Source organism: Adiantum capillus-veneris, chromosome 6, assembly GCF_014529385.1.
Source record: "Adiantum capillus-veneris isolate H3 chromosome 6, ASM1452938v2, whole genome shotgun sequence".
In the NCBI taxonomy this organism is placed as follows: domain Eukaryota; kingdom Viridiplantae; phylum Streptophyta; class Polypodiopsida; order Polypodiales; family Pteridaceae; genus Adiantum; species Adiantum capillus-veneris.
The window spans coordinates 90,633,601-90,661,012 of NC_140936.1; the positions used below are offsets into that span (position 1 = coordinate 90,633,601).

A 27,412-nucleotide genomic window follows, 5' to 3' on the forward strand; every position below is an offset into this window, starting at 1 on the left:
GTAAAGAAGACTATCTCTTCCCAAGCTTTAATGGAGAGCTCATCACCTACTCCAAGCTTGTGAGATAGAAGCCTACATCGACATACTCTCGGCATGTGGATGCAAATCCAACCAAGAGCCAAGATTCAATGCATTCTCATCTCCTCTACCAAGCTAATTACTAAGCTAAGCTATGCTAATATGAGTGATTATGTGAGGAGATGTACATCTTTCTCGTAAGATACTCCTTCTTCCTCTCAATCTACTCTCATACCCTGCTAGCTCTCACCATCTTCGAAGGTGTGTGAGGTCTTGGGTCTGAGACCAAGGATAATTTATGTTGTGTTTGTTAAGTGTTTTGCTTAGTGCATGAAGCTTTCATCTTCATTGCACTAGCTAGTCTTGAAGGAACACAAAGAATTGTATTGTACAATGTCTCTCTTGATGGGAGAACCATAATACAAAGCCTTTTGGAGGGGGGACCGGCTCCATGCAAATCCGGTCCTCAATTGTTGTCAATATCTTAATTTCTCTCTCTTTTGAAAGTATTGTTCATGCTATCTAACTAGATGTTATGCTTTTTGTTGCTCTCTCCACCCAAGCACTCTTGTAATTCTCATTAGGAATCTATTCTAATGAAATGCCCACTATGTTCATGCTAATTTCCGCTACACACAAGTTTTTAGGCCATTAAATGTTACACTGATATGGGCTTAAAAATTAAGTCTGAAATTGTTAGTCAGGGTTGTTGCAAAAAACTTCCGTGCTTGGCAATGCCTTGGTCGATATGTATGCCAAATGTGCTACGGGACTCTCGTCTTTTGAAACGCATTGATTGTAGGATATGATCGACAAGGGCCAGGCCAGAAAGCTTTGGGCTGTTTTCAGAAGGTGCTTGAGGAGCTTACTATTCGAAACGACCTTCTGATTGTGGGTTATGCACAGTAGGAGCAGGGATAGAAACCTCTAGGCTATTTTCAGGGGATGCAAAGCGAGGGCCTCTGTCTAGATGCAATCACCTACACGTGTATCTTGAAGGCATGTGGCTCTACGCAAGAAGTTGATATGGGCTTAAAAATTCACTTTGATATTGTTAGTCAGGGGCTGTTGCAAAAAATTCCGTCTTTGGCAATGCTTAGGTCGATATGTATGCCAAATGTGGTGTGGGATGTCGTCTTTTGGAACGCATGAATTGTAGGATATGCCCAGCAAGGAAGCTCTGGACTGTTTTCGATAGGTGCTCGAGGAGCTTACTACTCGGAACGGCGTGAAAATAGATTGCGGGACACACACAACAAGAGCAGGGGAAGAAAGCTCTAGGCTGTTTTCAATGGATGCAAAGCGAGGACCACTGTTCAGATGCAATCACCTATGCGTGCATCTTGAAGGCATATGGCTGCACGCAAGACGCTGATATGGGCAGAAAACTTCACAATAAGTGAGAGACTGTTGAAAAAAGTGGTCGTGCTTGGCACTATCTTGCTCGATATGCATGCCAAATATGGTGCGCTTGGGAAAGCACAAAAATTCACATCAATTTTAGTGGTTGATGAAGATCGTGTGGCAAGGAAGCACTATCTTGCTCAATATGCATGGCAAATATGGTGTGCTTGAGAAAGCATAAAAAGTGCTTGAGGAGCTTCCTGTCCGGAATTTCGCCTCTTGTAAGGCACTGATTGTGGGAATATATTGTTAGTCAGAGGCTGTTCAAAAAATATTTCGTGCTTGGCACTGTGTTGGTTGATATGTATGCTAAATGTGGTGTGCTTGAGCAAGCACAAAAAGTGCAAGAGGAGCTTCCTGTCCGGAATGTCACCTCTTCCAAGGAATGCACTAAATGCGGGATTGCGCAACAAGACCAGGGCCAGAATTCTCGGATTCCAATTACCTACATAGGCATCTTGAAGGCATGTCGCTCTACGCAAGATGTTGATATGGGCACAAAAATTACATTGTCAAAAAATATGCCGTGCTTGACACTATCTTGGTCGATATGTATGCCTAATGTTGTGTGCTTGAGAAAGCAAAAAAATTGCTGCAGGAGCTTCGTGTTTGGAATTGCAGCACTGATTGTGGGAAGTGCGCAATGAGAGCTGGGCTCGAAAGCTCTAGGCTGTTTTCATCAGATGCGAAGCGAGGGCCTCACCCACAACAGGAGCAGGGTCAGAAAGCTCTCGGCTGTTTTCAGTGGATTCAAAGAGACGACCTCTCTCCAACTGCAATCACATACGCATGCACCTTGAAGGTATGTGGCTATACACAAGATGACAATATGAGCTTTAAAATTCACTCTGATACTGTTAGTCAAGGGTTGTTGCAAAAAATTGTCTTGCTTGGCAATGCCTTGGTCGATACGTATGCTAAATGTGGTGCACTTCAAAAATCACAAAACGTGTGAGGAGCTTCCAGTCTCGAATGCCTCTCTTGGAGTCCATTGACTGCGGGATACGCGCGACAGGAGCAAGATAGAAAGCTCTCGATTGTTTTGAACAGTGGATGAAGCTCTGGGGTGTGTTAACCAAATACAAAGGGAAAGCCGACCCCGCCTCCAATATGCACCTACGCACTCAAAATGGTCCTCTACCACTGTAAAAAGGAGCCCTCTTGGAGCTTCCATACCAAAGCTTGGTAACGCAACTTTAGACTTTGCAATGTCCACTCCGCCTCCACTATCATGTTTGTTTCGAGCAGTGCTGTTATACGGAAGCTTAAATGTAACTTGCATGCCTCGACGATAGTCAATCTATCGTACGGTGAGTAACCATTATCATTTATTGATTTTTGACACTGAGAATGCAGTTATTGAACTCACTGAAAATGGCGTGCTACCGTGGGAATGCCACATTCCCTCGTATTATAAAAATTGGGGAGGACTGTGCAAACTCTCCCATGCAAGGAGACTTGCATGTTTTCTTTTTTTTCGAATCATAAAAATGAGACAACAAACAATTAATAACAGTAACATCTTGTACGATTACAAATATCGAGCTTGATAAAACTCTAACCCTCGTTGTGGTTTTTTGCGAGGTAAACCTCTGAAAGACAAGCTCGATTTGCTCATGATTGTCTTTGAGAAGATACAATGTGACCCAGTGCGGTATGGCTTTGCAAAAGCCGCTGCGTTAGAATCTCATCATGAATCAGCTTCGTAGCTTTGATTGTGGCACAAGCTACAATGTATAAACGTATGTCAGTGCATTGGTGAAACACACTGGTGCACTCATGGACATGTAAATTTGAAATGTCATCTCTTGGACAATGTCACTCGTGGATGGAAAGGGAAGAGCTGTCTTCAAATTCAAATCTCTTATACTTGCACCTTCTAACCTTGTTGCCTTATGCAAGAAATCAACATGGTTGAGAGAATTCATGACGAGATCACCATATGAAGCAGCTTTGGAAGGAATCTGCAAAAACTACTATCCACAAATTAATCAAGAACCATTGCATGCCAAAATTGCATGCGTGAAAGGTATCAAGCTCTCTCTCTCTCTCTCTCTCTCTCTCTCTCTCTCTCTCTCTCTCTCTCTCTCTCTCTCTCCATCCATCCATTTTCTTTTTGGATATATACTCTTGTTGAATCTTCAAATGACACAATCACACTTACACAAGAAGATTTAAGATCATGGCATTTTATACACAAGACCATGTCTAACTTCGGGTCATAGGATTTATAGAAAACAAAGCATAAGCTCTCTCTCTCTCTCTCTCTCTCTCTCTCTCTCTCTCTCTCTCTCTCTCCCCTAGTGTCTCTCTCTCTCTCTCTCTCTCTCTCTCAAGCACGCTTTGACTGTAAAGACTTGGTATGAAGTCTTCTTCCCTCATAGCTTTTCCCTTCTAGGTTCTAATACTTCGTTAGTACATAGCGACATCCAAAAATATTGTTTTCTCTTACTCTCGGACTCACTTCAATTCAATACAAATGCAGCTAACGAAGCACTCTAGTTACTTCGTTAGCGTAGAAGGCAAAATCGCAGCACTTCGCTCTCATTAACCCACGTGGCTACTCTATTAAAACAAAAACCACAGCAATGAAAAGCTCTAAAAAAACTACATCGTCAAAAGCTACCAACTGCCAAGTGAATAAAATAAGCTCTCTTTACACAAAGGGAATGAGGGACACATGTCAGCTCCCTAGCACAGATGCCCACAAGGTGTACCCAATTCCTATTGGATGGCCTTGGAGGTGGACCAATGAGAATTAGGCTAGAGTAAATCTAGTTTAGTTAAATTAAAAACACTTAATAAAAGAACCAATAAGAATTAAGCTCTCTAGAAGACTATTGGACAATCTCCCAAGGGGACCAATGAGCATTCAGCAGCCCAATGGCTTGCCTGATTCCTATTGGCTAGGAGGCAAAGGGGTCCAATGAGAGTTTAGTTGAATTAAATGATTACCTAAAGCTCTCACAAAAGGGGAAAGGGGGACACATGTCAGAAGGCTATCACTTATGCTGCTTAATTACCATTGGCTAAGCCTGGGGAGGTCCAATAGGATGCTAGCAAGAGAAAATAGCAAGAGGGGTCGACCAAGAGAGAGAGAGAGGGGGCTGATTTTTTAAAGGCATTATTACCTACACACTCACACTAGCTCATGTTTGAAGTAAAGAAGACTCTGAGCATGGGGCATCGATCGCGATCGTACCATGGAGGCCAAATTTGGTTTTGACACAAGTAGGTTGTAGGCGAGGTTGAGGGGAGGTGTTTTGCAAAATCTGTCCCAGTTTTTGTCAGGGAGGTACACCAATCGCGATCAGTGTACCACCACCAAATATGGTTTTGAACACATAGCTTTGTTCCTGGCCTTGTGGGGAGCACACTGATGTGTTCTGTGGCTGAAAGAAGTTTTGCATGGATGCCTCTAAGGGCCCTCGACTTCTTTGACCCAATCCGACCTGTGATTCGATCCTTTCACCTGTTTGTGCAAAGATTCGCGCTTGCATGCATAATAGACTTGATCTTTACTTAATAGGGAACATACCTGTGAAATCTGGTGTGAAATGCTGGCTCCAATCGTCCGTATGGGGCAGAAACGTGGCAGCTCGCTCTAGGTCAAAAAAGCTCTCTCCTTCTCTCTCAAAAGGTGAAATGAACAATGAGCTAGACTTTGGCCTACCTGACCTATATCTTCTCGAGATTTTCATAACACCGGTTGATTTTTTTCACCATTGATCCTGATTTAATCTGCATACCACTTGTGGGTCGAACAGTTCATCATTCCGGCGTCGTATGACCGTTTGATGCGATTTTGGCGAAATGTAGTCATGATCATTGAGGCCGAAATTTGACATCTTCAGATTAGCTTCATATCTTCCATGCTTGATAATTTTATCATGATACTTCGGCGTTTGCTTCCAGAACTTGATTCCGACACTTGTGAGCGAGATTTTTTGCATTTTAGATGTTTTATTAACGAAAGTCAAACACAATAAAATGAAAATACTTATTAACTGGCAAAAAATTAACCAAAATTATTATAATCACCCCTAAGCATATATTTTCTCTTGAAGCATCCCAATGCTCCGAATTTGATATTACAGCTCATTATTATGCTAGTCGGATGATACAAAAAAAAACTACTAAAAGATGCCAGGTTTTGATCGAATTTGTTCAAAACTGAACTCTAAATAATGAAAAAAACACACACATTATGTAAATATATACACCTTGGATCTCTTAATGGCCTTGACTGTTACTCTCCCCTTCCTTGTCCGAGTCGTCCCAGACGAAGGGTGGTGCATGTGCATGGGTTTTGAACTCTGTGTCTATGCATGGCCGTGTCATGTGGCCCTATTCTGATGTTTGAGACAATGCGTTGGGTAACAATATGTTGTGCATAATGTGGGAACTGAATATAGTTTTCAGTGGCCTTTGATGGTGAGGGTAGCTGTTTATGGAACATGAAAGCCTATAGTTGAATTGCTCTTTCCTTGATTGTGGGTGTTGTGCCGGCAACTATTTTTGGAACCCATTTATATGTGGTTTGTTGAATCTGCACCGATTCTGCTTTAGTTTTCACCCGTTTCCTATGCCATTTGGAAGATTCAGGCTTCGTGGTTTGAGTTTTGGTGTTCCTTTTGAGCTCTGGTATTTTAGCGTTATCCTTTTTTTGTTGCCATTTCTACTTGGAAGTAGCTTCGAAAGGTTTTGGAGATGATTCCGCTTCCGTCAAGAGTTTGCCCTTAGGTAGCCATATCTTTCTCGGTTTGTTGGTCAGCAATGATTTCCTGATCCAGACCTTCTGAATAACCTTGGGGTTGTTTTTTGTTGAATAGCCGATTGCTTATTGTCGATGGGGATACTTGGCCACGAGTGATCTGTTTTTGCGAATGGAGTCATGTACATGTTAGAGTCGTGTGTGTACCTTAACGCATGTTCTGACCATTCAGTGACTGCATTGTACGTTCTCATCCATGGAACTCCTAAACATATTAATTCTCTGATTTCTCCGTCTTTCATTACGAAAAATTGATTAGGACAACTGTTTCCATCAAGATTGATTGGCAAGTTTACTATCCCCATCGTTGGCATTGTTGCACCATTTGCCGCTCGTAGATCAATTGTGGATTGCACGAGTGGTTCATCTGTTAGCATCTTGTAAGTGGAGAAGTTGACCGCATTCACTCTTGCACCTGTGTTAATTAATGCTCGCTGATACCTGCCATGTGGGAGTTTGACATTGATTCGAACATCAATTCCTATTTGCCATTGCTCATCAGTTTGAATGATAGCTAAAGGAATTCGAGCTGTGTTCGCTGGTGTAGGAAGTCTTTGTTGTTGTAATGCTTGTTTTCTTTTTAAAATCCTGACTTTGGCTTCCTCCTGCGCTTGAGCTTTTGTTTCTTTTGCTTTGTTCTTGCGTTGCTTCGCAGAGTGTATTTTGGCAAGCATCTCTGTGGTTAGTGGCAAGTTATATTTCTTTAGTCTGCAACCACTAATCCAGTTAGGCATTTCCTCTCCCTCTAATGTCGCAAGTTTGATGGCACCGCTAGATGATATGTCATGAATCACGTAGGGTCCATTCCCTCGCTTTTTGAGTTTTCGAGAATGTTGTTTTAGGGTATACATTAAAACGTAATCCCCAGTAGCAAATTCCTTGCTGATTACGTATTAATCAAAGAATGATTTGATGTTTCGTTTTTGCGCATAGATTGACGCAACGGCTCTCAATTTAGTTTCATCTAGTTTTTCTAGGACATCTACTTGATTGGATAATTCATGGCCCGTCCATTCTAATTGTTTAGCGACTCGAAGTGTGGGAATAAGGAATTCAAGTGGAAAAATCGCTTGCATTCCATAAACCATGTTGAATGGAGTCGTTCCGATGGATGTTTTGTAAGCTACTCGATACGCCCATAAAGCTGAATGCAGCTTTTGATCCCAGTCAGCTCTCGATTCACCGACAATTTTGGTGAGAATTGTCACCAAAATTTTATTCGTACTTTCTGCTTGGCCGTTCGCTTGTGGGTGATAGGGAGCGGACTTCCTGTGAATTACCATGAATTCGTCCAATAGGAATTTGATTACTTCATTGATGAAGTGAGTGCCTCTATCGCTCACGAGCTCAATTGGTAAGCCATATCTGGTGAAAATGTTCTCGTAAAAAACTGTGCTGTCGTTTTTGCATCATTTCTGGCTGTTGCTTTAGTTTCCACCCATTTTGTTAGATAATCTGTTGCCACTATAATATATTGAGTGTGCGTTTTATGCCCCGGAGGCGCTATCGGTCCTACAAAATCTATTCCCCATTTTGCAAACACTCTTGCCCCCATCATTGGCCTTAAGGACATATCGTCGCACGCTCTTGGAATTTTTGTTTTCTGGCACTCATCACATCGTTTGACAAACTCTTCAGCATCCATGAATAGTGTAGGCCACCATATGCCCGCAATAAGAATTGCTTTAGCCATTTTGTCAGCTGAGAAGTGTCCACCAGCTTGTCCGCTGTGTGCTTGCTCTAAGATAGGAATGTATTCCTCTTTGGTCGCACACATTCTCAATTGATGGTCCTTTCCCCTCTTGTAAAGAGCGTCCTCAATCATTACATAGTTTTCTGCCTCTTTCATGATTGTTTTGATTCGCGATCTACTCATCCCCTCAGGCAGTGTCATGGTGGTGAGGTATTCAACGATGTAGTTACTCCATCAGGGTGCTACAGACAATCTGAATAGAGTCACGTGTTCTATTGGCTTTTGAAGCGTGCATTTGCACAAGATTTGACATGCATATGAACACTATGTTGCATTTTTGGCCAATACACACCCGTTCTCATCAATCTCTGGTACATCTGTGCATGCTCATTGTGAATTCCCGTTGTTTGTACATGAGCCTGATTTAGGTACAATTCCCGTTCGTCAGGTTCAATACAAAGCCTAAGGATTTGATCCGTTCCCTATTTATATAACCTGCCCGCTAACATTACTAATGATCTGGATGCTGCAATGGTAGATGGTTGTCTTGTCATATTCGAAGACCGGATAGTCAGCAAAGGAATTAAGTCCTCGCTCTATCTTGGAACTATTTCTATGTTGAAAAGATACGCATCTGGCAGATCATCGTCAACTCCTACAGGGTTTTCTCCATGCATCATTCTAGATAAATGGTCCGCTCTTTGGTATGTAGTACCTTTCTTGACCACTACTGTGAAATCAAACTCAAGCAGTATGATGAACCATCGAACAATCCTTCCCGTACTGCAAGGTTTGTTTACTAAGTACAATAGTGCTTGGTGATCAAAAAGAATACAAATTTATTGGAAAGTAAGTAGTGTCTAAACTTTTTCACCGCATAGACCATACCTAATCCCTCCCTCTCAGTTGTCGTGTAATCCCTCTCTGCGTTGTTCAATTGTCTACTGGAGTAACTTATTGGAAAATCCATGTTGTTCTCTCCAGGTTGTGCAAGTATGCATCCTATTGCATACGCTGATGCATCCACGTGAATGTGAAAGATCTTTTCCCAATCCGGAGCTTTCAATATTGGAGCGGAAATTAATCTCTGCTTCAACGTTTGAAAAGCTTCTTCGCACTCTTTCCACTGTCCACTCAAATTTAGTTATCAGTGCGTAAAGTGGTTTTGCAATTATAGCGTATGAGTAGATAAATCTGCGATAATACCCCATAATGACTCATAAATGCCTATACCTCTTTCACCCTTGCTGGTCGTGGTAGATCAACAATGACGCTGATCTTCTCCATGTTTGTCGAAATCTCATTTTTGGACACTATATGTCCCAATATTTTGCCATGTCTTACCATGAAGACGCATTTTTCTGGATTCAGGCAAATGCGATACAACTTGCATTTTTCGAACACCTTGGTCAAGTGCTCTATGTGCTCCAGTCTTACAAGGAGTGAACGCACAAGTCATCCATGTAAATTTCTAAGAATTGTCTTAGATATTCTTTAAAAGCATGACCCATTAGCCTTTGAAATGTAGCTGGTGCATTTGTTGGGCCAAAAGCCATTATCACATCTCTATATTGTTTAAGAGTAGCTACCAAAAGCTTTTCCTCCTCATCAGTAAGATCCGTGGCAATATATGCAGGTTTTGGATCTTCTCCTGGCTCCGCTAGATCTATTCATTTGGCTTTTTCAGGACCGTCATACGATGTACCCGGTTCTTTTAATTCCCTCATAGGTTGTTGCACTATGATTTTCCTATCTTGTATGGTATATTTCTTATAATGGGACGGTGCATCTATCTTGTCAGAACCCGTATCGTCATTTGTTTCAAAGTCGGTCGTCCATATGTCTCTAAGGGTTCGCTTGAGCTTGTTGTACTCTTCTTTCCTCTCTGTTTTGGTCATTTCGGACCCCGTTTTCCTCTCCTTTTGCCACTTAGTCATCCGCTTCTCGTGTCTGTTCTTCTTATTGTTTTCCCATGGTTTAGTTTTGGTAAACCGGCCAGTGACCATGTCTTTGACACAATCCTCAGCTTTGACAAGTTTTAGATATCCCGTTCTGTCATTGACAAGAGGCATAGGATTATGCTTATTCGTCCTTTATTTTCTGGCTCTCTTGGATTTATACCGCTTCTGTCGACTAGGTTTTTGGTTATGAAACTCGTAAAACCTGTCCTGTCTCATTCTGTATTTTCCATTCCTCTCTGATGCGCTTGATCTTTCATCATCAGCCTCTATCAGTTGGTTTTCGTCGTCCAATGATGGAAAGTCACAGCATAGTGAATCCGTGAATTCCTCTTCTGTTTTATTCCTATCGTTCACTACAGATACCTCATTAGTTATTCATTTACAACCAGTCTCACGTGGAGGTTTTTCCTGTTCCTCGTTCTCAGATCCCGACTCAAGGACAACGCTAGCCATTTGCAACGTTACTAGGTCGTATCCTTCTTCGTCACAAAATTTCGTAGGTGTGCATTCGTTAACACATACGTCCAAGGTGACAATATTTGAGTCCACCCGAATGGCTCAAATAGATGTTCCGGGAAAGGTTCTGAGAAATAAGCCTCGTCTTCGGCGGATCTTTCCAGAACGCATTCCTCTCGGATTATCTCACCACATTTGGATGCTCCACACATCCAGACATGCGCTATTGTTTGCATCCACGCAGGTATTTCTTTTTCATTTACAGTGGTAGAATTAAATTCTTGCGCTAGTGTTTTCACAACGTCTCTATAGCTATGATCCTTCATGTTGATTTTCGTTATTAGTTCCTCGTGCCTTAGGTAGATTTGATCGTAACCCCAATCCTGTATCATTTTGAGTTGATGCATGAACGGTCGTCCCAAAATAATGTCAAAGTTGTCCGTTTTTCCGAAATCCACCACAGCAAAGGTGTGCTCATAGTTAATTCCACACGAAGTTACAATTATTTGGTCCAGGATCCCCAACGGCCTCTCTACATACCCATCTGCGAGTTGCAGTTTCATCCTAGTTTTTCTGAGAGCTGGACGGCCCCACTTCTCCCAGATTTGCTTTGTAGCAATCGCTACTCCAGCTCCACTGTCTAGTATAGCAATTGTTGTTATATCCTGATACTCAACAGGTAATGTTGTGTTACCCTCCTCTCCTTCGCAGTAATCTCCGACCTTGTTTATGGGCACTGGTCGGGCTTTGGGTTGACTTCCCCGTTCGTTTTCTTCTTCCGGAGGGTTTTTCGAAAGGAGGAATCTTTATTCCCTTGTGCTCCATATGTTTTGCCATGTCTTCCCACAAATGTGGTTTGACTCTCAAGAGTTCAGACAGCGTGATGGTGCATGTTATAGGTGTCGATAGCATCTCTTGAAGACTCTTTGAGTCAACCATACGTGGGATAGTTCTTATCTGGGATGGAACTAACCTTATCTCTGATTGTGCCTCATGTTCACCTATAAATGAAGGCAGGGTTTTCAAGGATTGGGCTTTGCTTTCTACCAAAATTTCCGTTCCCGCATCCCCATACAACGATTGTATATCGGCTGGAAAAAATCCGTTATCCATGTTAATTTTAGGAATTGGAGCAGATTGTAATGTCGCGCTTCCATTCTTTCTGTTTCTAATGGTTTCCCATAAGTGTTGTGGCCATTGTTTTTCCACCTCCGAAATTGGCATCATCATCATTGATTTAGCGTCATCAGTCATGTTTGGCACAACTCGCTGATCCAGTGGCAATACTGTTTCTGGCTTGGGTTCGTTTAATCGTTTTGGTTCATAGATTTTTAGTTTTTCTCGCTCTTTGTGAATCAATACTTCTTGTTCTGGGGTTCTAGTTATTTCAGGTTCCATCAACGCCTCGGCTGTCTCAATGAGGTATTTAAACATTTCCAAACGCTTCGTTCCACTTCTGGTTGAGGATAAGTCAACCATCTTTGCTCTAAGGTTTGGTTTGTTTTTAGCCTTGCTTCGTATGCTTGTAATAGAGCATCTAACGGCTCTAGCACTTTGTCAACCAAGACTGATCCTCCTGAGGACTCTTTCCTCGGTTTGTTGTTGGCCTCAGTTGTTTTACTCTCTCTCTCTTGTTTGAGTTGTTCCCTTGTTTCATGCAACTCGTTTTGCATGGCAATTTGCGTTTTCACCTTCTCGTTTTCATCCTATCTCGTTTTGCCTTCCAGGATTTTCGCTGAGTTCTAACGGATAAACTCTCATTTTCTGTTGGTATGGGCAACTCGACCTTTTTCTCCAAAGTTTCGTTTTTTCCTAAATCCTTAGTTTGGGCTTTCGTTATCGCGTTGATTCGGATCATGGGATCGGTTTCTGATCCGCTACTAGCGCTTGGTATCACCCCCACAATATTCATAGTCGCTTTTCCCTTGTTGTCCGGATTCTTTGGGCAATCTGGTAATATGTGATTCACGCCACATCTGCCGCAAAACCCAAAAATTTTCACTCTTTTGCCTTGAAAGGACAGTTACGCTCCCAATGATCCGTACTTCCACAGCTATAGCACTGTCCAATTGTTGGTTGATTTTGAGGAGGTGGTCCCATAGGTTGTCCTGTTCTATTGGGATATCCGTAATTTTGGTTCGCAATGAACATTAACGTTCTCTCGTCTACCAAATATTGATCTCTCGAAGGTTGTGCTATATACGTTGGTGGTGCCATACCCTCACTATTTCCCCACGGTTGATATGCTTCGCCTGCGTATATTTGTGATTCGGGTTCAGTTGCATAAGGCTCATTTGGTTCCTCGTAATAAGACACTTTAAGTGTACTATCGTTCCTGGTGATGCTTCATAAGGTTGAGCGTATCTAATCATGGCCCTATTTTCCTGTGGTAATGGAGGTTGTTGACCCAACACAGGTTGAGGTCTGTTTGCTCCAGCTACCAAATTCATATTTGGTCCAACTTGATACCTTGGAGGAGGTGGTTGAGATGGTCCTGCTGGAGGTCCATACGGTCTTTCCCTCACAAAATTTTTGTTATAAAAACACTCTTCAGTGCTATGATTCGTCCATTTCTGCTCTATGGCACACCATTTCAGTACTCGTCCACTCGCAACTGGAGATTTAGGCTGTTGTGTGCACCATGGCGTCGGATGATCCCCCCCGCACGCGTCACACTTCCTCGTCTGAGACTGTCTCATCACCGGATTTTGATATCACATGTTGTTGCATTCTCTTTGTTACCTCCTCTATCAATTGATCAGCTGTTGGCATCAAGGACGCCTGAGCATCTTTCTTGGTAGAGGGTTCACTCTTAATCGATGAAGAGCCACTGGCTATTAAATCAGTATCCTCGGACACTTCCCCATATGCTTTGCAGTTGTCGACAAGATATAATGCTTCCCTCATAACCTGCTGAAATGTGCTACATGCCTTCAAGTGAAGGTCCTTTTTCAAGGTTTCATTCCTAAGTCCTTCAACGAAGAGCACATACGTCCTGCGGTAATTCTCTTCTCGGGCATCTCTCAATGTATTGCTTGAATCTCAAGGTCGCTTCCTTCACTTTTTCATTCTCCCTTTGTTTAAAAGCATATATCTGCGATACAGTATTATGCTTTATACCCCATTTTGAGAATTCTTCTGTGAACTCGCGCAATACATGTTCAATATTCGGAAAACTTTCAGGGTTTAAAGGTTGAAACCATGTTAAGGCCGTCCCTCCAAGTTCAGCCCGAATCCCTCGTATTGAGTATGGAAATCAGTGATCTGCTCCGCTCTTAAGACTTGCTTGAAAAGCGATACATGGGCATATGGATCCCTCGAGCCGCTATACTTCTTTGACATGCACTTTGCTACTTGGGACGGTCTGATCCGTCTATGGCCTGCGGTCACTCTCATTGCTCCCATGTCCCGACTTAATCGTTCTCGTACATCAGGAGGTCGTAGGTTGCTCTCGTTGACTCACCCCCCCAAATCTACTACTAGGAGGCAAATGTGATGGGATGGCTGCAACTGTCGGACCTACAGCCGTATGTGTAGAGATAGGAACCGTACTACCTCGATTCGTAGCCATCGATTCTCTGGAATGTAATGTTTCCATGGGGCTTGGCATCGAATAATGAGGCCGACTGAAAGAATCAGCTACATGAGTCCTCCCTCCACCTGTGGTTAACGGTTCTGGCACAACAGTTGTAGGTGCTGTTCTAAGAGGGCTTGGACTGACATAGTAATGGTGAAGTGGTCCCCCAAAATACGTATAACCCTCCAATTCTTTTTTGTCGATTGCTGCATATCGTCTTCCATACTTGTCATATGCGGCAATTTTCATTTCCACTCCCTCGGTGTAGGTGAAGACATAAAGTTTTTTTCGCTCAGTCATCTCCCCAACGTAGGGTTCCTCACATCTATAATAGAGATCTTACTCTCCATTATTATACTTGTATAGCCCCAGGTAGACATTATCCGTGTTGATTCGCATCGTTTCGTTTTCTCGCCTTAATTTCACATTCGGTAAGTTCATGTGGAGCCCTTTCCTCATGTTCCTCGTCTATTTTGGCTTTTGTGCCCATCAATCCCCACTTGTCTACAATGTTAGGATTTAGGACTACCAAATACATGATACCCTCGTCATCTAGGTACCTGTCTCCACTATAGCTTACAGACACCAAGTCCCTGAACTCGCTTGGTCTATCTTCTATTTTCACACAGTAGCGGTCCATACCGTCTTTGTATATCTTGGCACCTTGCTTGTTGTCATATTGATACTTGATGAACAATAGCTTTAGCGTGGCCGAGGGGTCTGATGGTCATGCGACCATGTTTTCTCTCTCGCTTAGTTTTATTTGCCCAAGTGTTCTGCGAAGCTCTCTGAAGATCTCTCTGAAGAAGTATCGGAAATGACTTCTTCAAGGATCGGTTCCAATTGGCGTACTATCCCTTGGTTTACACTCTCCTCCGTTGACACGACACTCGTTTGATCCGCTAAATTTAGGTGTGTGGTGTTGATTTGTTTTCCCGATCTCAAAAACATGAAGAAAGTGGGATTTACTGACCGAATCCAAACCTCTTACCTGGAGATGGAAAAATCTTTCAATTCCGACGATTGCATGGGCTGTTACTTGACCGGTCTCTGCAAGTGAATACACTGGATAGCTATGAGATCACTATATCATTCCAATTGTTAGCAGATTCAACACTTCAAAATGATCTTAACACAATTTTGCTTGCAAATTATTGACAATATGTCCAATTTGAGTTTTGAAAACTCCTGGTATCTTTTGTAACCTAGGTTTATGATCAGGTCAAAAATGAGCTAGATCTGGGCCAGAGGTACATCGATCGCGATCGTACTTCTGGGTCCAAATCAGATGAAACTTTACCAGCTTGTTCACTAAGCTATTTTAAGACTACCTGCCAGACACTTTTGTATTTGGACTCAAAAAAGTCAAGTTTTTATCATTTCTTGGTTGGAAGTGCCTGTTTTCCCAATTTTATAAATTTGACTTGATTTTGGTGTTTGTTTTGGGAAATGAAAGCTATTTGGGATTGTCTTGTATACAGGCTATCCCTCTGTATGCTTTCCTTCTCAGTTTTGACGTGTTTTGGTCTACTGAAAGTCAATTTCTATGCTAATTTAGCAATTTTTGACTTGGATCTGTATTCACTGGTTTTGACCAATTTTTTGTGGTTTTTGAGACCCTAGGTCCTTTAGACTTTTATGTTTGTATACACTTGAGGATCCCACAGATGAAATCTCGTCAAAATTTGGCACTTAGGTACACCGATCGTGATTGTAGTTCTGAGCCCAAATTAGACCAAATTTGGCATGCTTGTAGACACTGATGTTTTAAGGCTATCCCCCAAGTCTTTTTGCATTTGGATCACCAAAAGTCAAGATTTTACAGTTTCTGGGTCTGTCAGGCTATTTTTACCCAAGTGGCCAGATTCCTTGATTTTTGATGTTTTTGGGTGTGGTTGCTTTAGACAAACTTGTTTAGAATCTTATCAGAGAAGGCACATGTCAAATCTTGTCCAATTCTGGCAGTGAGGTACACCGATCGCGATTGTAGTACAGAGGCCAAATCTGATGAAATTTTGTCTGCTCCCTCTGATAAGTGTTTCCCAGTGTTTGGTGCTACCACTTTGTGATTTGAATCAATTTCAGCTCTGTTTGGTCAGATTTTCAAAATTTCAGAGTCTTATAGCCTTTTTTCGAAAGTTATGGTTTTTCTTTTCTCGACTCTAACTTTTATCCCAAATCTGACTGGAATGTGATTTACTTATCCTACTCCTAAGTACAGAAATGAAAGAACATAAGAAAATGAATCAAACAAAACAAACAGGATAAAAAATGGATGATGGATCAGTACTCAATCGATACAAAGAAATTTGAAGAGAAAAAATTGCTTGAAGCAACCTCACTCACAAACTCCCTATATCTCTCAAAGAGTAGATCTAGCCAGTCCACCGACCCTAGACTCCACTAAGCTCTAAACCCCTGTCTAGATGCTTCACTGAAATGTAAATGGAATGGAAATTATCTTTTGGAACAATAACAAAACCGTGAATACGGACTCGGTCACTCATCACACTAAGATTCATTCCCCGGCAGCGGCGCCAATGTTTGCGGGTCGTCGCGACGGTCGTCCATAGCATAGCTCTCAAGCATCAACATAAAATTATCGATACAGAGGAAGCGATTTGGATAAGGCATGGAAACTCATTAGGTTGTCAATCCTAATGCAGTGAACTTGAAGAGATGAAACTACTAACTCTACAAGCAAATCAATCGCACTAAAGCCAAGCAATCTACCTATGTCCTTCTACACAGCTCTACAGTCATCACGCCCGTTCACCATGCAAATCATATCGGAATCGCACGAAACTTGAAGGGAAGCTACAGGGGGACTATCAGGAACAGATCCTATCACTGTCACAGCATTCTGGAGAGGTACAACGATCGCGATTGTTCGTCCTAAAGTACGCAAAAACAATAAACGAATGATCCTAAAGGGTCGTTTTTAGGTCCCTAAAGCCTCTCCTAGGGTCAAAACAACATAAAATACGCATATAAACACTCAAAACAACGATTTAAGGCCTAGACGGATGTGTCTGAAACCTTCACCGAATCTTGAATGCTTACACTTGAATGGAAGAGCAGAGTAAGAGGAACACAATGCAAGAAACAAAACTGAATTTGGATTACCGTAGCCGCAATGGCGAAGATTACAAGTTTGAACAAGAAGGAGCTCTCTTTCGTACGCTGTCTTCTCAGTTTTTCCTCCAAAAAGATTATCCAAAACTTACAGAAAATGACCTTTATAGATTAGGTCTTTGCAAAAATGGCTTGTCCGGCCATAAGCTCCTAATCTTAAAACTGGCTCTCTAATATACAATTTGCTCCCAAAAGAATAATCATACATCCTTGACAATTTCCCGGCTTAGAGATACTTCTTTACAAAAGAATTTTACATTGGCCACGGCCGCCTGTTGCTTCTTCCGCCAAACAGCGGCTCTCAAAAACATGTTGTGCTTGTCAATTCTTTGGCTCATATGTATGTTTTGGTGCTCATATGTATGATGTGGTGCCATTGGTCAACATGTATGCCAAATGTGGGACTCCATGGAGCCCTGGGCTGTTTCTATAGATGCAAAGTGAGGGCACCTCTCCAGATGCAATCACCTATGCTTTCGTCTTGAACGCATGTGACATTGCCTTGATGTCTAGAATGTCGTTCTTCAAGTGTATTTGATTGCGGGATATGCCCAATAGTGACAAGACCAAGGACCTCAGACTGGGTCTCTATTTTCAAGATGCAAAGCGAGGACATTTCTCCTGATGTAATCATTGATGCTTGCATCTTGAAAGCATGTGGCACTACGTAGGAGCAAGATCACGTATGCGAAATGTGTTGTTCTTGGGAAAGCACCAAAGAGTGCTTGAGGAGCTTTCTGTCCTGAATGCTGTCTCTTATAATGCACTGATTGCGGGATATGCTTAACATAGAATGCTCTGGGTTGTAATCACCTATGCTTGCATCTTGAATGCATGTGGCATGTGGTTCTACGCAAGGTGTTTGAAATGGGCACTGAAATTCACAATTATATTGTTATTCAGAGGCTGTTGAAAAAAGAAGTCGTGCTTGGCTTTGTCTTGGTCGATATGTGTGCCACTCAGCAGATGCAAAGCGAGGGTCTCTCTCCAGATGCAATCACCTTGCAAGATGTTGAAAGGTGTTGTGGCTCTACGCAAGGCGTTGGCAGGGCACATAAATTCACAATTATATTGCTAATCAGAGGTTGTTGAAAATAGAAGTCGTGCTTAGCACTGTCTTGGTCGATATGTATGTCAAATGTGGTGCGCTTGAGAAAGCACAAAAAGTTCTTGAGGAGCTTCCTGTCCAGAACGTCACCTCTTGGAATGCATTGTTTGCAGGATGTGCTCAACGAGAGCAGGGCTAGAAAGCTCTAGGATTTTTTCAGCAGATGCGAAGCAAGGGCCTCTCCGGGTGCAATCACCTACACATGCCTTTTGAAGGCATGTGGATCTACTCAAGATGCTGATATTGGTAGAAAACTTCACAATTAGTCGAAGACTCTTGAAGAAAGGTGTTGTGTGCTTATTACTGCCTCGGTCAATATGTATGTCAAATGTGATGCGCTTGAGAAAGCACAAACAGTGCTTGAGGAGCTCCCTGTCCGGAGTGCCACCACTTCCAATGAACGCAATGATTTCGGAATGTGCACAACAAGAGCAGGGCGAGCGTCCATGTGATTGTCCTCTTTTTTAACGTTTATCAGCTAAGTGCACAAAAATTCACAATTACATTGTTAAAAAATGATTTCATACTTGGCACTCTCCTGGCCCATATGTATGCCAAATGTGGTGTTCTTGAGAGAGCAGAAAAATTGCTTCAGGAGCTTCCTATTTCGAATGTCAGCATTGATTGTGGGATGTGCGCAAGAGAGCAAGGCCAGAAAGCTCTTGGCCATCTTCACTGTATGCAAAGAAGACGAAATGTCAGCATTGATTGTGGGATGTGCGCAAGAAGAGCAGGGCTAGAAAGCTCTTGGCCTCCACATAAGCGTGCATCTTTAATGCATGTGGCTATACGCAAGATGCTGATATGGGCTTAAAAATTAACTCTGAAATTGTTAGTCAGGGTGTGTTGTGCAAAAAAACTTCCGTGCTTGGCAATGCCTTGGTCGATATGTATGCCAAATGTGCTACGGGATTGTCGTCTTTTGGAACGCATTGATTGCAGGATATGATCGACAAGGACCAGGCCAGTAAGCTTTGGGATGTTTTCAGCAGGTGCTTGAGGAGCTTACTATTCGAAACGACGTTCTGATTGTGTGTTAGGCACAGTAGGAGCAGGGACAAAAACCTCTAGCTATTTTCAGCGGATGCAAAGCAAGGGCCTCTGTCCAGATGCAATCACCTACACGTGTATCTTTGAAGGCATGTTGCTCTATGAAAGATGTTGATATGGGCTTAAAAATTCACTTTGATATTGTTAGTCAGGGGCTGTTGCAAAAAATTCCGTGTTTGGCAATCCTTAGGTCGATATGTATGCCAAATGTGGTGCTGGAACGCACGAATTGTAGGATATGCCCAGCAAGGAAGCTCTAGGCTGTTTTTGATAGGTGCTCGAGGAGCTTACTACTCGGAACAGCACGAAAATTTGATTGCGGGACACACACAACAAGAGCAGGGAAAAAGCTCTAGGCTGTTTTCAACGGATGCAAAGCGAGGACCACTGTTCAAATGCAATCACCTATGCGTGCATCTTGAAGGCATATGGCTGCACGCAAGACGCTGATATGGGCACAAAACTTCACAATAAGTGAGAGACTGTTGAAAAAAGTGGTCGTGCTTGGCACTATCTTGCTCGATATGCATGCCAAATATGGTGCGCTTGGGAAAAGCACAAAAATTCACCATCAATTTTAGTGGTTGATGAAGATCGTGTGGCAAGGAAGCACTATCTTGCTCAATATGCATGGCAAATATGGTGCGCTTGAGAAAGCATAAAAAGTGCTTGAGGAGCTTCCTGTCCGAAAATTCGCCTCTTGTAAGGCACTGAATGAGTGGAATATATTGTTAGTCAGAGGCTGTTAAAAAAGATTTCGTGCTTGGTGTACTTGTTGGTTGATATGTATGCCAAATGTGGTGTGCTTGAGGAAGCACAAAAGGGCAGGAGGAGCTTCCTGTCCGGAATGTCACCTCTTCCAAGGAATGCACTAATTGCGGGATTGCATAACAAGACCAGGGCCCAAAATCTCGGATTCCAATTACCTACATAGGCATCTTGAAGGCATGTCCGCTCTACGCAAGATGTTGATATGGGCACAAAATTACATTGTCAAAAAATATGCCGTGGTTGACACTATCTGTCGATATGTATGCCTAATGTTGTGTGCTTGAGAAAGCAAAAAAATTGCTGCAGGAGCTTCGTGTTTGGAATTGCAGCACTGATTGTGGGAAGTGCGCAATGAGAGCTGGGCTCGAAAGCTCTAGGCTGTTTTCATCAGATGCGAAGCGAGGGCCTCACCCACAACAGGAGCAGGGTCAGAAAGCTCTCGGCTGTTTTCAGTGGATTCAAAGAGACGACCTCTCTCCAACTGCAATCACATACGCATGCACCTTGAAGGTATGTGGCTATACACAAGATGACAATATGAGCTTTAAAATTCACTCTGATACTGTTAGTCAAGGGTTGTTGCAAAAAATTGTCTTGCTTGGCAATGCCTTGGTCGATACGTATGCTAAATGTGGTGCACTTCAAAAATCACAAAACGTGTGAGGAGCTTCCAGTCTCGAATGCCTCTCTTGGAGTCCATTGACTGCGGGATACGCGCGACAGGAGCAAGATAGAAAGCTCTCGATTGTTTTGAACAGTGGATGAAGCTCTGGGGTGTGTTAACCAAATACAAAGGGAAAGCCGACCCCGCCTCCAATATGCACCTACGCACTCAAAATGGTCCTCTACCACTGTAAAAAGGAGCCCTCTTGGAGCTTCCATACCAAAGCTTGGTAACGCAACTTTAGACTTTGCAATGTCCACTCCGCCTCCACTATCATGTTTGTTTCGAGCAGTGCTGTTATACGGAAGCTTAAATGTAACTTGCATGCCTCGACGATAGTCAATCTATCGTACGGTGAGTAACCATTATCATTTATTGATTTTTGACACTGAGAATGCAGTTATTGAACTCACTGAAAATGGCGTGCTACCGTGGGAATGCCACATTCCCTCGTATTATAAAAATTGGGGAGGACTGTGCAAACTCTCCCATGCAAGGAGACTTGCATGTTTTCTTTTTTTTCGAATCATAAAAATGAGACAACAAACAATTAATAACAGTAACATCTTGTACGATTACAAATATCGAGCTTGATAAAACTCTAACCCTCGTTGTGGTTTTTTGCGAGGTAAACCTCTGAAAGACAAGCTCGATTTGCTCATGATTGTCTTTGAGAAGATACAATGTGACCCAGTGCGGTATGGCTTTGCAAAAGCCGCTGCGTTAGAATCTCATCATGAATCAGCTTCGTAGCTTTGATTGTGGCACAAGCTACAATGTATAAACGTATGTCAGTGCATTGGTGAAACACACTGGTGCACTCATGGACATGTAAATTTGAAATGTCATCTCTTGGACAATGTCACTCGTGGATGGAAAGGGAAGAGCTGTCTTCAAATTCAAATCTCTTATACTTGCACCTTCTAACCTTGTTGCCTTATGCAAGAAATCAACATGGTTGAGAGAATTCATGACGAGATCACCATATGAAGCAGCTTTGGAAGGAATCTGCAAAAACTACTATCCACAAATTAATCAAGAACCATTGCATGCCAAAATTGCATGCGTGAAAGGTATCAAGCTCTCTCTCTCTCTCTCTCTCTCTCTCTCTCTCTCTCCATCCATCCATTTTCTTTTTGGATATATACTCTTGTTGAATCTTCAAATGACACAATCACACTTACACAAGAAGATTTAAGATCATGGCATTTTATACACAAGACCATGTCTAACTTCGGGTCATAGGATTTATAGAAAACAAAGCATAAGCTCTCTCTCTCTCTCTCTCTCTCTCTCTCTCTCTCTCTCTCTCTCTCTCTCTCTCTCTCCCCTAGTGTCTCTCTCTCTCTCTCTCTCTCTCTCAAGCACGCTTTGACTGTAAAGACTTGGTATGAAGTCTTCTTCCCTCATAGCTTTTCCCTTCTAGGTTCTAATACTTCGTTAGTACATAGCGACATCCAAAAATATTGTTTTCTCTTACTCTCGGACTCACTTCAATTCAATACAAATGCAGCTAACGAAGCACTCTAGTTACTTCGTTAGCGTAGAAGGCAAAATCGCAGCACTTCGCTCTCATTAACCCACGTGGCTACTCTATTAAAACAAAAACCACAGCAATGAAAAGCTCTAAAAAAACTACATCGTCAAAAGCTACCAACTGCCAAGTGAATAAAATAAGCTCTCTTTACACAAAGGGAATGAGGGACACATGTCAGCTCCCTAGCACAGATGCCCACAAGGTGTACCCAATTCCTATTGGATGGCCTTGGAGGTGGACCAATGAGAATTAGGCTAGAGTAAATCTAGTTTAGTTAAATTAAAAACACTTAATAAAAGAACCAATAAGAATTAAGCTCTCTAGAAGACTATTGGACAATCTCTCAAGGGGACCAATGAGCATTCAGCAGCCCAATGGCTTGCCTGATTCCTATTGGCTAGGAGGCAAAGGGGTCCAATGAGAGTTTAGTTGAATTAAATGATTACCTAAAGCTCTCACAAAAGGGGAAAGGGGGACACATGTCAGAAGGCTATCACTTATGCTGCTTAATTACCATTGGCTAAGCCTGGGGAGGTCCAATAGGATGCTAGCAAGAGAAAATAGCAAGAGGGGTCGACCAAGAGAGAGAGAGGGGGCTGATTTTTTAAAGTCATTATTACCTACACACTCACACTAGCTCATGTTTGAAGTAAAGAAGACTCTCTCTCCTTCTCAAGCTTTAATGGAAAGCTTATCACCTACTCTAAGCTTGTGAGAAGGGAGGCCTACACCAACAACTCTTGGCTTTGTGATGCAAATCCAACCAAGAGCCAAGCTTCAATGCATGCTCATCTCCTCTACCATGCTAATTACTAAGCTAAGCTATGCTAATATGAGTGATTATGTAAGGAGATGTACATCTTTCTCGTAAGAATACTCCTCCTTCCTCTCAATCTACTCTCATACCCCACTAGCTCTCACCATCTTCGAAGGTGTGTGAGGTCTTGGGTCTGAGACCGTGAGGGAATTGATGTTGTGTTTGATAAGTGTTTTGCGTAGTGCATGAAGTTTCCATCTTCATTGCACTAGCTAGTATTGAAGGAACCCAAGAAATTGTATTGTAAAATTTTTCTCTTGATGGGAGAACTCATAATACAAAGCCTTTTGAAGATGGGACCGGCTCCATGCAAATCCGGTCCTCAACTGTTGTCAATTGCTTAATTTCTCTCTCATTTATAGTATTGTTCATGCTATCTAACTAGGTGTTATGCCTTTTGTTGCTTTCTCCACCCAAGCACTCTTGTTGATCTCATTAGGAATCTATTCTAATGAAATGCTCACTATGTTTTCCGCTACACACAAGTTACTAGGCCATTAAATGTTACAGTGTGTGTGTGTGTGTGTGTGTGTGTGTGTGTGTGTGAGAGAGAGAGAGAGAGAGAGAGAGAGAGAGAGGAGAGAGGGGCGGGTATACCTGTTTCACAAAGGGCGTTGAAACTTAGATCTACAGATCTGAGTTTTTTTATGCTCTCGGATTATTTTTTACAGGGTTGACATCGCTATGAACGTCGCTATGTAACAAAGAGTATAGTGACCTCATAGCAACGCGTCTAATTTTTCACATTTTAACATCGCAGTACCAGCATCGCTTTGTTGAAAAACTTCTTGTAGTGACTCACATACATGTGCTGGTGCCTCATTTTCAAATGGCACTAATAAAAACTAGCATGTGTGCCTTGAACTAAGTTTGAGCCTAATGCCCACTTCTTAGGCATCTAAGACACTTGGCCTCGACCCTCGTCTTAGTATCCTACATAGCAATAGCAAGTCAAGCCTTAACTTATGTTTGAACCCCACATCTATGTGCTAGTGCCTAAAACCCAATTTGAGCGTGTCAGTTTAAGCGAGGCATGTGATCCCACACAACAACAAAAGTGAGGCTTGAACTTAAGTTTAAGCCTCCTATTTGTGCGCCAGGGCCTCGTTTCTATATGGCATAAAGGTCCCCCAAACAATCATAAGATCAAACTTTATTTTTAAAAAAACCCTAAATTTTAGTCTCCTCTCAAAAAGTGGGACTTGAATATTTCCCAAAATTCCTAAACATGCAGCTAAAATTACACTTTGCAAAATCAGCTCTACCTTCCCCCCTACGAGAAAAATTCTGATAAAATCTACCCCTTTCTTGCATATTGTTGGTATGGCCTCATTCTCATAACCCTTGAGGTACCTTCTTGTTTTGCTAGTTCTGGGTTTATAGTGATATCATTGATACACCACTTTGCAGATCAAAGAACAAGACTCAAACTACTGAATCATTAACGGTACATAGCATATTTATAGTGAAACAAATGCCAAGAATCCTAAGGGTCCAAAAATTTTATGTACATTATCAACACTGATTACAACACTAAGAGGAGACACAAGCTCAAAGGAACAAGAGAGACCATCCATGAATGAGTCTGCATGTGCAATACTCAATTGTATAGCACACCTACATCCAAAGAAATGGCTTGGTGCATGTGTGTAGCACTTATTGTCTATCTCAGATTATCTGCAAGATCTACATATCAAGAACCTATGGTCACCATGTGCAGACAAATTTTCCTAATACGAAGACCTACACCCTCAACTCTGCCCCATCCCAAACTATGGTGCATTTGATCATCATCAGTGGTGTTATAGCATGATTATTATGCTCCTCCATTGGTGTCTAAAAGCTAAAAGAACAATTCAACATAAAATTTGGCATACTCCCACCTCCGGACAGTGCTTGGGGGATGATACATCGAAAAAGGCAGGTAAAGTATGGCCTGCACCTGGGTATTCTAAAACCTGTTCTCAGTAGTGTCCTAATGGAGCAAAAGAAACTGTTCAACTTCCTCCCATCCAAATCTTGCATGGAACAGTTTTCCACTTTTCCGAAAGCTCGGGAGCTCCATGTTGGAAACAACAGCAACCAGCATTGCTGCTGCAGCAAGCGGTAAAGGAGACAACTCAATCTGGTAACGGGATAAGATATGTTGGAGCAAGCTATCCTCCCCCATGATGATCCCCACATCAGCCTCTAAAAGAGCAAGAATGTCATTGGCGCCATCCCCAACATAGACGACAAAGTTCCTGGTCAGACAATGGGCTGCCCGAATGCCCTGCAAGACTCTATCTTTGTCCAATGAGTCGCAAACATCACGGGTGAATGTGCCATCACAGACACCATAACAATCATAGTTGAGCTTGTTGGAGTCGACTGTGAGCTTGGTTTGTAGTTGGGCTAGAAAGCTCTCTCGGATGAGATCACCGGCCCAGTTCCAGGACACCACATGGAGTGGCACATCAAGACTGGCCAATCTCTGAAGGACTTCCAAGAAGTGGGTGCGAAAGGCAGCGTAGCTATGAGCCAAAGCTCTGACGTCCTCACTGGTGATGCCTTTGAGGAGGCCGGCCTTCATCGCTTGTTCATCATCACCTTTCTTAGGCTCCTGCAGGGAGAGCAGATATGCTTGGAGGCCCAAATCCTCTTTTTGGTCATGAGAGTCAATCAGTTTTTCCTCTACAGATGCCACATGATCCATCAGCTCTAACCATCTTGGGAGATTAACCCTCTCCCCCTCACTCATATAAACCGAAACTCACCGGATGCAGCAAACTTTGACATGTGGCACTGGAAAACCAGTCTCCTTAATATATAGTATAGATTTGCAAGCTTTTTGAATCGCAGGTAGTGCTTGCTTTTTAGCGCTAGCTTTATTAATTGCAAGAGGCAGTCGCAATTGCGCTCTATTGATCCAAGCACACATATTGAAGGGAAGACCTTTGCAGGGTGAGATTTCATGATGAGAGTGCTAGTCAAGGGCTGTTCAAAAACATGTCGTTCTTGGTAGGGAAGACCTCTCTCTAAATGCAAATCTCATATGCCTGCACCTTAAAGGCCTCTTGCCTTCTGTAAGATGTTCACATGGGAAAGAGAATTCACAATGAGATTCCTACTTAGGGGTTGCTGGACAAACATGTGCTTGGCAATGCTTTGGTCGATATGTATGTCAAATGTGGGATCCTTATACAAGCACATAAAGTTCTTCATGAGCTTTCTGTCCAGACGGTCATCTCTTGGAATGTATTTGCTACAGGATATGCCCAGCATGGCTCTGGCAAGGAAGCATTAAGATGTCTTCACTAGATGTGAAGGAAAATCCTTTCTTCACGGCTAAGATGCTCACTAGATATGCACAGCATGGTTGTGGCAAGGAAGCATTGAGAGGTTTCCGCCAAATGCAAAGGAAAGGCCTTTCTTCAAATGCAATCACCTATGCAGTCGGCATTGTGAGGGGGCCCTTGGAGAAACATGTTGTGTATGGAAATATGATGATTGATATGTACACCAAATGTGGTGCCCTTATGAAAGCACGAAAGACTTTCTTGATGGGGTTTTTTTCTGAAATGTCGTCTCTCGAGACATGTTGATCGTAGGATATGTCTAACTTGGTGATGTTGTCTCCTAGAGCGAGTTGGTTGCAAGATATGTTGATCACGGTTGGCCAACAGTCATAGTGGTGCTATTAGTGAAAAATGTCGTGCCTTGCAGCGCATGAAAGGTTCTTGAGGTTCATGCCAAAATTCAAAAAAATGATGATGTTGAAAAAAGATGTCGTGCTTGGTATTTTCCTGGTCGATATGAATGCCAAATGTGGCGCAGTTGAGAACACAAAAAGTGCTTAAGGAGCTTCCTGTCTGAAATGTTGCCTCTTGGAATACACTGATTGCGAGATGTGCACAACAAGAGAAGGGAAAAAAAAATTTAAGTCATTATCAACTGATGCAAAGCAAGTGTATCATTCCAAATTCAGTCGCCTATACTTTTGGCTTGAAGGCTATGCTTACATCTTGAAGGTATGTGGCTCTATGCAAGTGCTCGAGGAGCTTCTTGTCCGGAGTGTGGATTCTTGAATGCAGTAATTGCAAGATTTTCACAAAGGGGCAGGGCTAGAAAGCTCTAATCTGCTTTCAACAGAGGCGAAGCGAGGGCGTCTCTCCAGTTGTTTTAGTTGGATGCGAAGTGAGGTTTCTCGCTAAATGAGGTCTCTTGGAGTGCTCTTATAAGAAGATATGCCCAACAAGGGTTGGCCGAGGAAGCTGAGAACTGTTTTTGTTGGGATGAAACGCGAGGGCAACTCCCCACAACAACTGTCTTTCTCAGTGTGCTCATTGCATGGATTGTTGCTTAGCGGCTCTCAAAAACATGCTGTGCTTGTCAATTCTTTGGCTCATATGCATGTTTTGGTGCTCATATGTATGATGTGGTGCCATTAGTCAACATGTATGCCAAA

At 42.5% G+C, this 27,412-nt stretch overlaps 1 protein-coding gene across 1 annotated transcript; it reads right to left on the reverse strand.

Annotated features, from left to right (window-relative positions):
- Nucleotides 1-24,940: 24,940 nt before the first annotated feature.
- Nucleotides 24,941-25,660, reverse strand: LOC147455879 (bifunctional TH2 protein, mitochondrial-like). The gene has a single exon (XM_086513773.1). It carries the CDS (start codon nt 25,658-25,660, stop codon nt 24,941-24,943), a length of 720 nt encoding a protein of 239 aa, XP_086369899.1.
- Between the last annotated feature and the right edge of the window lie 1,752 nt (nt 25,661-27,412).